Here is a 14,637-nt window from a genome sequence, read left to right as displayed (position 1 = left end):
AACTTTTAACACTTTTTTTTTTACAACGTTCTTGCTTTAGCAGCCTTTGTTTTTGTAGGTGATAAAGTGTCGCCACATTTCTGACAGTTTGTGAGTCAGCCGGCACACAGCAGACAGATAACGTGTCAGAGAAACAACGCCCCTGGGGGCTCCGTTTGCCGCTGGGCTACCGATGTCACCAACATTTCGAACCGAAATGCCTTTTCTCAGAAGGATTTTTTTTGTCAGTGAGAGTTGACAGTTCGTTATGCAAATTTTCAAGTACAGATTACATTTGCTTGTAGCTTGGGATTCTCGTAAAATCGTTATATTCTTTATCATTATAATGTATTGTCATGAAGTGGCAATTCAGGCAAAAAAAAGTGGAACAATTTTGGAAAACGCAATAATGCACTTAACTAGCGGCTGTGTGAATTCATTGCTTTTGATACAAAACCCAAACTGGATTTGAACTTTTGTGCAAATGGCCTTGTTGCCAAAAGGCACCAGCACTACCTGCTGCACCACCCTGTCATGCCTTGAAACTCCTGAACCACCCATTTTTCTCCTTTCTATTTAATATATTTTTAAATGTACCATCCAGTGCATTTCACTACCAATTTTCCTGTTTAAAGCGACGTTTGTTGAAACGCTCAGCGCAGCGCTCTGCAAAAAATGCGGAGGAAGTACGTCCGCGTATTACACACTGCTCAGAGCACAAGTAGTGTGAACTCACTCACGGCACCCAAATATGGGGAGTGCGATGTGCGTGAACTCACCCGACACCCACGCTTCCTTGAGCTTTGTGTGACTGATTTTGTGCTTGTATTGATTGATGGTATTGGTTGTATTATTTCCCATTTATTGTGATTTGTGCTGTTTAAGATGAGTTATTTGCATTCTCCTTTGCCTCATTCCATTTATTTCGGAGAGGTGATGTTTTAGGAGCAGCTGGTAGCATAGTGGTTAGAGTTGCTGTTCTGTTTGGATGTGAAGGTTGCTGGTTCAGTTCCTATCTCTGGCTGTAGGACTCTTGAGCACTGTACTTACCCTAAAATTGCTGCAGTAAAATTACTTGGCTGTATAAATGGGAAAATAATTGTAACCTTAACACTATAAGTTGCTTTGGAGAAAAGCATCAGTGAGATGTAAATTTGTATTTCTGGGCAAAGTTTTGTACTGAAAAAAATTATGTGAAAAACCATTCATTTTGCACTTATCCTGTACAGGGTCACAGTGATCTGGAGCCTGTGTCAGAAACATGGGCAGAAGATAGTAATCACACACAGTCACAGTCATGAACTGGCAGTTACCAATTGACCAGAAACATGTCTTTGGACCGTAACAGGAAAACCATGCAGACGTGACATTTCCACTGACTGAGCTCGATTACAACTCAGTGGTGAGAGCTACCCGAAATTTGCAAAAACTTTGTTTAAAATGTGAAATGAAAGGATTCAAGTATCCAAGATGACAGATGTGGGAAACAGCAGCACAGTGACCTCCAGCACATTCATCTCCAGCCTTTTCTCTTATAATGGTGTGGAACACGTTTTGGGTTTAAGGAGTGACCAGTCACAGGGCATTTATGGGTGGACGTCCACTGGTTTTTATTCACAAAATCAACAAACACAATTTACAAGCCGATGACAATGTTACAAACAAAATGCAGAATCTGAGAAAAAGAAAAGTCACTACTAAAATGAATCACAGCCTCAATAGAAAAACTCAAAGCTCTCATAGAGAAACTCAAGCCTGTCGTTAACACAAGAGACAACATTGTATTTTCAATAGTCAACACCTTTCTCTGGTTGTCCTTAAATGTTACGCTTTCATTCGTTCGCTCACCATGTCACTGAAATTCATTATGAAAAACTGCTTGTCTGCCGTAGGGTCATGGTGGTCTGGCATCTACCCTGCAAGCACAAGGCATGAGACAAGGTATGCCTGCATGGAGATATTTTGACATTTAGGATCAGATATTCACAATGTAAGGAAAGAAACGTAATGTCTTTCGCTCTGTGCTGTTAGCAGAGATGTTACAACTACCATCAGGAACCAAGGTTCAAATCCCACCTCCTGCTATAGTACCCTTCAGCAAGGTCCTTACCCAGCAAAAATGTACCTGCTGCATAAATTGGTAAAAAACTGTAAACAGCTTAACACTTTAAAAGTTAAAGACACTTAAAAAGTTGTGTTTGACCTGGCAAGGTGATGACTGCCCTAGTCATCCCAGCAGCTTCCTGTACCTGGTCAAGTTCAAGACTTGGGTTACAGCCATGGAGATGGTCAAAGGACTGGCTTCATAAGACCTACAGAATCCTATCCTCCAGCGCTGGCTGCCTACCTGCTTTTCTCCCTCACATGGGGCCCAAAATCTAAATCCCACTGGTCTCAGAGCTGACGTGGTGGAACAAACTCCCTGTTCCTGAAAACGTCCGATTCCTTCGTAAATTAGTCCCTCTCCAGCGAGTACTTTTTATTGACCTGTTTTGTTACATTTGAACTGTCCGTCCATGAATCCATCCATCCATCCATCCATCCATCCTGCTTGTCCTTGTAGGGTCATAGGATTCATTTATATTTATTTATTTATCTAGTGGACACCTTTCTCCAGAGCAACGTACGACCCAGTGAAAATAACGGCTCGTTCCACCAACGGGGCAACAGATCCAGACACGTGATTCTCGAAGTACAGTCAGTTTGTCTTTATGTGGGTAGCTGCGTGTAGAATTGGAAGGGAGCAAAAATTTTTACAGACTGATAACATTAACAATAACGTTATGTGAGTGACAGCATGTAGAATTGATAGGACAGTACAAAGGTAATTGTGACACATGATGCAACGCAAATCAACGGAGCAGATTTCTTATTTGCATGTTACTCCTGAAAATATGTGCGCTGTGAAAACGGCTGTGTTAGATAAGCTGTGTTTCAACAGTCTTGCATCTTGGCCCTGAGCTTTACGTCTCTTTGGACAAAGTCGGTTGCCAAAAGCATTCGTGTAAAGATAAACATAACACTCTGAGATACTTAGAGAAAAGGGTTTGATAATAATAATAATAATAATAATACTGAATTGCTCTATCAGTGTGGGGGTGCGGTGGCGCAGTGGGTTGGACCGCAGTCCTGCTCTCCGGTGGGTCTGGGGTTCGAGTCCCGCTTGGGGTGCCTTGCGGTGGACTGGCGTCCTGTCCTGGGTGTGTCCCCTTCCCCCTCCGGCCTTACGCCCTGTGTTGCCGGGTAGGCTCCGGTTCCCCGTGACCCTGTATGGGACAAGCGGTTCTGAAAATGTGTGTGTGCTATATCAGTCATGATATCTGATTTGCATGAATCAATGCTTGTGATTAGTAAAGTTGGTCAGTGATACAAGGCCCTTGCCCATTGTCTTGCACTAAGCATAATTAAGTTTGCGCACATTGCTATATGAATTTATAGCATTCTGCAATTTTATTAAAGATTCCCATATTTGCTCTGTTGCTGTGCTGAATGACAGTTTTCTCTAAACCAATAACAGGAGTTATTAGCAGGGAGGACTGGCCATCTGTGAGGTTATACTGTCTGTTCAGTCCTTGTCAGTGTTGCCTGAAGGACATGTGCACAAGCTGAAAGATTGAATAAGATGCAACAATGATATTTTACTGAATAAGCCTTTTTGAAAAATGGTTCACATTAACAAGCCTCGATAGCGTTTTTGGGACCCCATTATATGGGGGCTGAGTGTACTCAGGAAGAACCTTTCATTTTCACATTCATTGTGTAATTCATTGTAATATTCAATGAACCAAAGAGCGTCCCTCTTGAATGTGTAGGAAGAAGTAATGAGGACTGTTGGCTGACTGTCAACCAAGGATAACTGGAGATGGGGCAAACAGAGGCTATTCATTTGCGTTCTAGATTACAATCAACAGATAGTCTCAGAAAAATGCAACGAAAGCTGGTTTTACTCATTTGGCTGAAAATGAGAGAGGAGGCTTTGACCCAGAAAATTCAAGAAAAGACAATCTAATAGTGTCCTATCCTTACCCTATATACAAGGGTACATTTAACTAAATTCATGAAAAAGTTTAAAGGATTCCAAAAACAAACTGAAATATGGGAACATGAGAACAGAGAACATGAGAAAGGTTTTGTGAAAAAGGCTTGATGTCCCCGTATGGCAAAAATACTGATAATTTATTCCCTTTTTTCTATTCGTTTTCATTACCTGTAGATAGTCATCATTTATAAAAGTGTTTTATTAGGGTATATTTATACTGAAATATACTTTCCCTGTTGTATGAATTGAAAACTGTGACTCATTGTACTTACTGTTCTAATTGTAATATTGATTTTCTTCCATCTTACCTGCCCCTATCATAATTTCATGCTTTTTTGATCTTATTAGAAAAAATGTGAGCTGATTCTGAGGATCAATTTCTCTGACTGTGTTTCTGGTCACCGTGATTAGCTGGTGTAACTGTCCTGCATACTGAATACTGGTGAAAGAATCCAGAGTTGTCGGGATGGGGATACCTGTTCACAGGAACCCGAACAGACAGACTAATATTGTGTGCAACAATCAGTCCTATAAATTGGAGACTTATGATCATCTAGATGTTACATTCATTACATACAATTGCCACCGATACATGACAATCAACTAAAAAATTGTTCTGGAAGGTAGCCAAGAAAGAGAAAAAACCCTCAAAATCGATAACAGCAACTAGTGCTCTTACCATCTGATTACTACAGTAAATATATAATTTTCTTATCCTTAGAATTTACAAGAATTGTTCCAATTACACTTTTTTGGGCTTGTATTCTTGCCAGTGTTTCCTCAGTCTCTGCCTCTAAAACAGATCAGTTTCAGATTAACCTACAGGAAATTGGTCAAATTAGCTGCAGGTCATTATAATTTTCAAAAGACATGATTATATTTAAAGTGAGGAGCTTTACTGAAAACTATGCTTGTTGGCAACTGTGATTTCAAACACCTGTCCTAACAAAACAGTCTAGGCACCAATTGGTGGAGTAATTTAGTTGTATAAATAAAAGATGACAATTATGTACATTCATTATTGCAACATATACCTTATAGTGACAATATTTTGTGCAAGCTTACATCGAAACACTTCGACAAGGCCAAGGTGTTATAAAATTGTTCCTTAAGATGTATGGAATTTGACTCACTTCAACTAAGTATACTAAAAAGAAACCCGGGCAAAAATATGAAAATCTTAGTATCTTTGTTGTGATGACAAAACCGGGATTTTGGAAAACTAACAAAAACATTAAATCGAACATAAAGCAACAAAAAACAAACTATAAAAAAATTATAAACGTAATGCATCAAAAAGACATACATAAAATTTACCATTTTTTGTGATGACACTGTTTGTATAACTGTAGGTTGTAGGTTGTTCCTCCTCAGACAGAGGAACCTGATAAATGTATGATGAATGCAAATATGCAGTTCTGCCTGTTTGTTCACTTCGGCGTCCCCTGGTTGCTACGTGGAAACGGAGGTGGGCGCTCTCTTTCCGGAAGAGGCGTGGCCTGTTTCTATTCGACCGTACGTAGACGTCTTCGGTGGAGCGCAGAACAGTCGATTCTGTAGTTGTATAGAAACGCATTTTTATCATAGAATTAATGAAAACTAGTTTTATGTATTTTTAACATTGCAAACTGTCATTATTTCGTTCAGTTTTGTTACAGTTTAAGTCTAAATAAATGTAACTACACATCCAAGTTTGTAGAAGACCTGGTTTCATTTTTATGAACTACATATCCCATCGGCCCTTTCGTGGCCTGAATGTGTATATTTCCGGAAGTGATTAGGTGCGCCAGTGCTTCGTGAACGCTGTATATTGACAGTTTGCGGACGGCGCAAAACTAACGAAAAGTAGCAAATAAATACTGCATTGATCCAAGAGTGTGTAAAAGCCACAGAGTACGTACGCAATGGCTGCTCTCAAATACGCAGGTTTGGATGATACTGACAGTGAAGACGAATTACCACCAGGCTGGGAAGAAAGAACTACCAAGGATGGATGGGTTTACTATGCAAAGTAAGGCACGATTTCAACGTGTTCATTCAGCCTGAAGGAGGCAGGGATCGAGCAGAGAACGGCCACATTTGTGCTTGGACCTTTATTTCTACTGGGAGATTGATAACTAGTTGGTTTTTCGCATTCAGTTTTGGCTGAAGAAGTTGCAGGTCGATCATCGTAAAGCAGCAGTAAAAACTGAGCCGCTGAACATCATGCAGCGTAGTGTTATTAACCTTCATTCATCTGTCTTACTAACCAGCTCCATCCCTTCATCCCTCCCCAACCAGAGAACTGATCACAAAAGCCACCTGCTGCCCCCACCCCACCAAGGACTGAGGACTTCAAAGTTTTAATCTAATTCCTATTTATTTGTGTTCTTTCTGCTGCTGCTGCTGTTCTGAGGGCTGCCAAGCAAAATTTTATTGTATTGATTGCATACAACGAATGACAAAGTATCCAATCTCGACACGGCGAGTAGCGCTGCTGTCTCACAGCGCCGCCTGGGTGGTGCGAGAGGACGTGGGTTGGATCCCCGCTCGGTCTGTGTGGCGTTTGCATGTTCTCCCTGTGTCTGTATGGGTTTCCTCCAGGTGCTCTGGTTTCCTCCCACAGTCCAAAGACATGCTGTTCACCCATAGTGCGCGAGTGACGGAGAGTGTGTGTTCCACTGATGTATGGATGAGTGACCCAGTGTAAGCAGTGTATCTAGCAGTGAAAGTCTTTGGATGCTCTGGTTTCCTCCCACAGTCCAAAGACATGCTGTTCAGGTTCACCCATAGTGTGTGAGTGACGGAGCGAGTGAGTTCCACTGATGTATGGATGAGTGTAAGTAGTGTATCTAGCAGTGTAAGTCACCTTGTTGAATCAGGTGTGTGGGCTGATAACACTGCACAGAGTTCATTGGAAGTTGCTTTGGAGAAAAGCATCTGCTAAGTGAATGAATGTAAATCTCATCTTTTATCTTATCGCTGTATGGGATCGGTCCTGCAGCAGGAGGGCTGTTTGAACCGGGAACCTCTGGTTTTCGTCAAGAGCGAGAGTTATAACCAGGTGGTTCCACACTTTGATCAAGTACTGACCAGCTACTGGTGTGTGCGCTGAAGTTGTTCTTCTTGCTTTCAGTCACGAAGAAATGAAGACTCAGTGGGAGCATCCTAAAACCGGGAAGAAGAGGCGCTGCGCAGGAGGTCAGTTTTCAGCGGGACGTGGAGCCGCCCGCGTTTGTCGCCCTGCTTGTGTTAGGACTATGCAGGATGCGCGCGCCTGTTTCGTCAGCAGTCATGAGGAGCCCCGGTGATGGACTGGCGGAGTCATCCTCCCTTCTCAAACCCCTGATTGAACAGGTCGCTCATGATGGTAACCTGCAGCTTGCAGCAGTTTAGAAAGGGTGATCCTCACTGTCAAGCCTTTACAACTGATCCATATTGGCAGTGTGTGAGATGTTTGACCTGCCAAAGTGTTCCCATGTGTCACCTCTCCTTGTATCTCTCTCCACTGGCTTCCTGAAGCTCCCCATATCAAGGTCAAGACACTGGTTAAAGGCCACAGAATGGCCAGTCTGACCTAGATATCCACCCAGACATCCACAAGACCAAAACCAATTCCTTTACCCCAGTGATCGCACTGGTCTCCATCCCTCAAGGACCTGTTTGTCCACTTGGCTCCAAAATCAAAAGCCTGCCACTTCTTGGTCTTGGCCCTGGTATGGTGGAGTGAGTTCCATCTTTCCTTCAGAACTGTAGAGTTCTTCCAAGCATTCAAGAAGGGTCTCAAAACTCTAGCCCCTTCATGCCAAGGTTAGCAGTCCCAGAGGTTTCCTTTCTCACATATTCAGCGCAAGTACCTTGCTCAATCAGGGTACTACAGCTAGAGGTGACACTCAAACCTGCAACCTTTGGGGCCAAAGGCAGTAGCTCTAACCACTACAGCACCAGCTGTGCTATTAATTTTAGTTAATTCCACTTTCATTTTAGTGCTTAATGGGGGGCGTGGTGGTGCCGCTGGTTTGGCCTGTGTGTTTTGTGATGGACTGGCGTCCTGTCCGGGGTGTGTCCCCTCTCCCTCCAGCCTTGTGCCTTGTGTTTCCCGGATTGGCTCCGGCTTGCTGCGACCCTGCTTGGGACGAGCGGTTTTTGGTGTTGGTTGGTTTTAAATGATTTATATTAATTTTTCAAATCCCTGACGTTTGAAAAGTGACAAAAGTCTGCATATAGTGCGGTGTCCAGGAACGACAGCTGAGTACCCCTTGTCTCTGCTCGCTGTTGAGCTCATTCTATCGACTTGTAGCTCAGTTCTGGTTCTACCTCTTGGTGGGTTTTTTCTGTTTCTATTTTTTGGGGAACAAGGCTTGTGCCTCCGTAAACCCAACCCGTGTCCCCAATATTGCTGTATCACTTGTTTGCTGGATGTCTATTTATTGCCACTAGATGTCATGCAAGTTACTCTAAGTCTAAGGTTCTGCTTAGCTCATGTGATTCACTGCAGTATAATTAATTCAAGGAAAAGTGTTTCCACCACACCTTATAATGTTGTAAAATAGGTCATTTGAACCTATTTTCATTTGTCGAAGTGTTGAAACGTGTCCATCAAAGTATCATGCCGATAATGGAGAGAGAGAGGGAGCCAACTCTTGGCAGATGGAAGAGCTTCTGGTGCTGCAAGATTCAGAGTCTTTGTGGAGAGGCTCATCTTGAATCCACATTGGTCTCCATGGAGGAAATGATTCAGGGCAAAAAATGTTGTGAACTGATTTGTTAACTGATTTTAAGCAGCATATTCAAGAACTTCGGGAAGAGAAATGAGAAGAGAGGCCGGTATGGACTACTGGACTAAGTTTGCCTCTAGAGCGGCTTTTCTTTAGTCGCGGTGAGGTGTGGGAACGGTTAACGGCTCATGGTAAGCAAGCAAAGGAGAGAGGAATTGAAGATCAACAATATAAAAATAATGGGTAGTGTAGGTTAACTCATTCCAGTATAGACTGTTAGTAAGTTGGCAGGCATTTAAGTTGCAGTACTAGACAGAGTTTGTGCCTTTATCTAGTTCCCCAAAATGAACCCTTTTAATACAGGGCGCTTGACTTTAAAAGTTGAAGTTAAGATGCTTTACTTCACAGATTGGCCATATGGAGATGAAAGGTACGTGAATGTCACCGTTCCTTTTTGCACTGCCATCCGCTGGTCTTACTTTGCTAAGCGATGCGCCAGTTTTCAACGATCTTCAGTGTAAACGGGTGAAGCGCCGTAATGATCGATCCCCTTTTCTCCAGAGAGCTCCTCAGAGCTGCTTTCTGCTGACCTTTAATTTTAAGCGTGACCTTCTGGTCATGGCCGCGGTCACAGCTTTGCTTATATGTGAAATCGGTCAGGGCCTCGGAGCGGATGGCTGAAAACCACCAGTTTTTATCACAGGATCGTCGGATGTGTCGTGCTGCCGTCTCTCGTGTTGCTCTTGTTCTCAGTTAGCGTCTTACTGTTTGCACATGTTTTGTGTCTCTTTTCTGTGGGACGACGGGTTCCGGTGATGGCGGCAGGGAGCCGCGCTGCCCTGTGTGTAGCAGTCAGCCGCAGCCTAGAAAATGGAGCAAAGACACACGTCAAGAGTGGATCAGCTGATCAATATGTGTTGTTACTGTTGTTATTACTACTATTAAATAATGTATCTGTGTTTGAAAAGCATCTGCTAAATGAATAAATGTAAAAATGTAAGTGTGTTTAGCTGATCACTTTGTCCAAGGCAATTTACAGTTGTAGATACGCCACACTAATTTACTTGGAAGTATCTGCCCACCCAACCACTAAATCACAACACACTCACTCAGATATTAACAGAGTGAGGACAACTTTCAGATGCACCAGTCCACCTTTGGACATTTGGAATAAACTGGAACGCCTCCACTTCTGTGTGACGTTTGCTGGGTCTTCCTGTATTTCTGTGGGTTTCCTCCAGGTGCTCAGGTTTCTTCCCACAGTCCAAAGACATGCAGTTTGGGTGAATTGGTGGCACTAAATTGGTTGTAGTGTGCAAATGGGTGAGTGTGTATGTGCTTCTGTAGCGGCCCTGTGATGCACTGGCGTCCCGTCCAGGGTGTACCCGCGTCTGCCTTGTACCCACTGTTTCCTGGATAGGCTCCCGTTCACCCTGACCCTGCTCAGGGCAAGCGGTTATTAGAATTGGATAGATGGATGGATGGATGAAATTTCCAAATAAAAGTCCTTTGTTTCTGTGTATGTCCAGTTTTTCTGTGTCACACATGAAAACCCTGTCTTTGGATGATCACAAAATCTGTTCTGTTGAAACGGTTAAATATCTGGATTAATTTTCGCCAGTTTTTCGTTGCTTTCTTTCCTTTAGGGTGTTGGGGTCGAAATATTGTAATAAGTGAGCTGAACTGACTTTATAACTCGGTTGACGGTTGTGCTCTGTCGCCCGTGGATGTGTGTTCAAACGATTAAGTGCCTTAGGAATTTGCCGATAATTTCCTAGAGATGTTCCAACACAATTGATGGATTCGATCAATCAATTTGTCTCAAAGGTCTCGTTGTCCAGCCCTGCCGTAGAGGTTGCGGGCCTGTAGTGTCAAACGCTGCATGATCTCGATTCTTGACCTTTGTGCTTCTAGCAGGCAGTGATTTGGAAGCAGCTTTTTTTTTTTTGTTCACGTCTTTGTCTTTATGGTGTGTTTTCAACACGCTGCTGACATGCCTGGGTAACCGATGTGCTTTTCGCTTCTGTTTTCACAGCTTTGCCATACGGATGGGAACAAGAAACCGATGACAAAGGACAAGTTTTCTATGTTGAGTGAGTGACCGTTGCCAGGTCTTAACGCAAGGATTTTAAATTTAGAGTAACGTGGACACGTTAAATCAAGCACCACTCAACAAATTTTATTGGTTTCTCAGGGAGTTTCGATTAGAACCATATATTCCTAATAAAACTTTAATCACATGCTGATCTATGCATATTTAAGCTAAAAGCATTTTGTATGTAAATGTATATAGATGCCTTGTAAATGTTGCAGGTCAGCAGAAGTTGGGTGGCTGAGTGTATAATTAATTTATCAGGAATAATGCTTTCAATCAATCCTGCAGTATGGACTGCTGCCCATTTAATTGATGGCAGGTGAGTCTCTGCTCTTCCCTGTTTCTGAGGTGGAAGTAAAAAAAAAATCAAAGGAAATGAAAGAAAAAGACATGAAATATAACACTTTTAGTGCGCAGCATGAGGTGTGGTTGTACGTTCCTCTCGTACAGGATACATGACATTTTGATGACATTTACTCATTTAGTTGACATTTTTCTCCAGAGCGACTTAGTGTTAACCTACTTACAATCATTTACCCATTTTTATAGCTGGGTAACTTTACTGGAGCAATTCAAGGTGCGTACCTTGCTCGGGGGTCTTATAGGTGGAGGTGGGATCGGAGCCTGCAACACTTGGGTCCAAAGGCAGCAGCTTTAAGCACTACACCACCAGCTGTCCCTGTTTTCCAAACAGCTCTTAACTTTGTCTCTTTGCAAGCAGATTGGTTTTTTAAGAGATGATGCTGTTGGATTTTGAGAGACTTTTTTTCAACTGTAAATTGGGCTCCTGCTGGGGATCTTGTCCATATCGCCATGCATTATGAGTTATTGTGCCTATACTGCTGTTGGTTCTAGTTTCCTCTCCCCTCGGCATTTTCACCTCGATGCAGGTTCTCCTGTACGCTTGACCCTTGAGGGGGGTTGAATAGACTTGTCGCAAATTATATTGAGTGATTAAAATGTTCAAGACCTGCACCGTTGAGAAACCCATCTGATCTGTAGTGCAGTTGTGGTTTGGTAGCGTAGTGGTTAGAGCTACTGCCTTTGGGCGCAGAGGTCGCAGGTTCGATTCCCTCCTCCAGTTGTAGGACCCTTGAGAAAGGTACTTACCCTAAATTCCTCCAGTAAAATTACCCAGATGTATAAATGGGTAAATAATTCTACGTGGATTAACGCTGCGTGTCGCTTTGGAGAAAAGTGTCCGCTAAATGAAACGTGACGCATTTCCATTTTTTCAGCGTGGCTTTTGATCCAGTGGTCAAATCCAGTACCTCTTAGACAGCCGGTCACCTTTAAAGACCTGTACCGGCCAAGTGCTGTAGCACATGCTGCTTGAGGCCAGTCAAAAGCTTTAGATTCCAGCTGCACGTTTAGTGGATGAAGCATCGAATGTATACGTAAGCGCTTTTCAGACCGCTGGGTGAAACGCAAACAAATCAAGGGTTTTCAGCGTTGCGAAACACCAGTGGGATACGCAGCAATCTTTCCGCCTGACCAACACATAAAAATATTGATATTAATATCTGAACTCTGTCCACATTTCAACCGTAGCTCCGAGTTCACGTCCGGAATTGGAGGTCTGTTTTTCGACCATCAAAGTTGTTGAAGAAAACATTACGCCCACATTTCAGAAGACATTGGTGAAAAAAATATGATGTTCTGAACTCTAGTACTGTTTGCTTTTGTGAACCCCAGCCTGCTTAATGCTGAGCTCACCCCCTCTCCCCCCCACAGCCACATCAACAAGCGGACCACCTACTTCGACCCCCGGCAGGCCTTCACCGTGGAGGACGTCCAGCTGAAGCCCAAGAGATACGATGGTAACACGGCCGCCCTGGAGATCTTGCAGGGTCGCGACCTCTCGGACAAGGTGGTGCTGATCACCGGGGCCAACGCCGGCATCGGTGAGTGGCCGGTCGCAGCACGCATTTCGGTCTCGGCTCCCAGATCGGGCTTATTTCAAGAGCCGCTTTTTAGTACTGCTCTTGCGCTACACTATGTAACAGATTTTATCAAAGTTTTTCTTCTTGCACTTTCCATTAAATTTTGTTAGATTAATCATTCTTTTGGTGTTAATTTGTATTATAGGTCAGTTTTTAGAAAAATATTGCGCATTCCTGAAATGAGTACATTTTGGTGACTTTTGGCACCAGGTTCCAAGCACCGAATGTTCCAGTACCTTTTAGAATCTGATGCTTTCTAGAATGTTCTGTTACGTTTATAGAATTTCAACGTATGGATAAGTGACCCATTGTAAGTAGTGTATCTCACAGGGTAAGTCACCTTGTTTCACTGGAAGTTGCTATGGAGAAAAGCGTCAGCTAAATATTAAATGTAACTCTTGAACGTTCTGGTGTCTTCTGGAATCTTCCAAGGGCTGTAAAGTACCACCTAAAACTGACACTCTAGAAAAGCTTGGTGATATTTTGGAATCAGTAAACTTTAACGTATCATAATCAGTGCAAAAATCGATGTGTCTCCAAACTTTGAAAAATGTTGCCTTTCTCTTGTACAGCAAATTAATTGAGCATATTTTCCTGACGATTCAGAGCAGTTATTTTGCCCATAGTGTACTTCTGTGAGACACACTGAGGCTACAGAAGAATGTCATTCTTACACGTAGGAATAGTAAAACTGGTAAAAACGGACAATCGGTTGGGCGTTCTTTGTACAATTTTAACACGGGAAAACGTATCGCCTTTTGTTTGCATGCCGAAGGTCTCAAATTATTGAAGAGCACCAGATTCTCTTCAGTACTCCATTTGTGATGTGTTTTCTGCAGCTCCTTGGAGATGAATTTTGCGCAGGCTTTGATGCCTAAATGTCCTCCACTTGGTGGCAATGTTGTATAGCTGAAGGACCTCCGCTCTGCCTTCTCAGCAGCTCATTTCTAATTGCTGGCAGCGCGGAGGATTTATCCACGCGGCCTCTTCGTGATAAACTCCGAATTTCCAAATTGCACTAATAGAAGTTCATGAGATGCGCTGAATTAGATGTCATCGTTAACAACAATGAATAACTGTTTCTTGAGCGTTTGCATAACTCATTACATAATAGTCTGGAGACAAACGCATTTCATGTGTCCTATCAGTGTAAATTATCCCTCCAGATTACTGCATGGAATGACGCATGTTTCCTATCAGTTTGCAGCTTACTGGTACAGGCCGAGGAGAAATAATCGCGCTGATGAAAGTCAAAATAACACCGCTTGTGTTTTTTTTTTTTTTTTTTTTTTTTTTTTTAAATTCTTGCATTATTCTTAAGTTATTTGTAGCGGCAGAAAATAATGTAGTGATTATTATCGCAACGTTTAACCGTTGCAGTGATTTATCTGTTTGTGCAGCAGAGTATTCTTCTGTATCAGTTTAGGGTAAGTACCTTGATGAGGGATGTAACAGCAAAAGTGGGATTCGAACGTGGAACCTTCAGTTTACAGGGATGCAACCCTCACCATCACACAGTCTGCTGCCTGCTGGTGGTAAAAGACACTCTAGGGAACCTATAGATTGGCTGTTAAAGTCTCTGGCAAAACTCTGCTGTAATATGGGGCAGCTTGTAGCCTAGTGCTTAGAACTGCTAGCACCCAAAGGTCACAGGTTTGAATCTCACCTCCAGCTGTAGTACCCTCGAGCAAGGTACTCGCCCTAAATTGCTCCAGTAAAATTACCCAGCTGTGACAAAGGGTAAAACATTGTAAGTTGCTTTGGAGGAGCATCAGCTAAATGAATAAATATAATGTAAAATGTAATACTCCTGGAGAAGGTACACGAAACTGTAAAAGTTGAGAGAAATGTGTGTGTATATATACAGTTGTATACATTAATAAG

The 14,637-nt window shown here is 42.7% G+C and overlaps 1 protein-coding gene across 1 annotated transcript in view; it reads left to right on the top strand.

Moving 5' to 3' along the window:
* Positions 1-5,815: 5,815 nt before the first annotated feature.
* Positions 5,816-14,637, top strand: part of wwox (WW domain containing oxidoreductase) — a 286,215-nt gene continuing 277,393 nt past the window's right edge. The window contains exons 1-4 of the mRNA XM_018763636.2: positions 5,816-6,029; positions 7,134-7,198; positions 10,751-10,808; positions 12,545-12,714. Coding sequence (XP_018619152.1) covers positions 5,923-6,029; positions 7,134-7,198; positions 10,751-10,808; positions 12,545-12,714 — 400 coding nt within the window. The 5' untranslated portion in view covers positions 5,816-5,922. The remainder of the gene's footprint in view (positions 6,030-7,133; positions 7,199-10,750; positions 10,809-12,544; positions 12,715-14,637) is intronic.

The sequence above is a fragment of the Scleropages formosus genome, chromosome 11 (assembly GCF_900964775.1).
Source record: "Scleropages formosus chromosome 11, fSclFor1.1, whole genome shotgun sequence".
Taxonomy (NCBI): domain Eukaryota; kingdom Metazoa; phylum Chordata; class Actinopteri; order Osteoglossiformes; family Osteoglossidae; genus Scleropages; species Scleropages formosus.
Note: the sequence above shows the minus strand (reverse complement) of the source record. Positions and strands in the feature narration are given on the sequence as shown.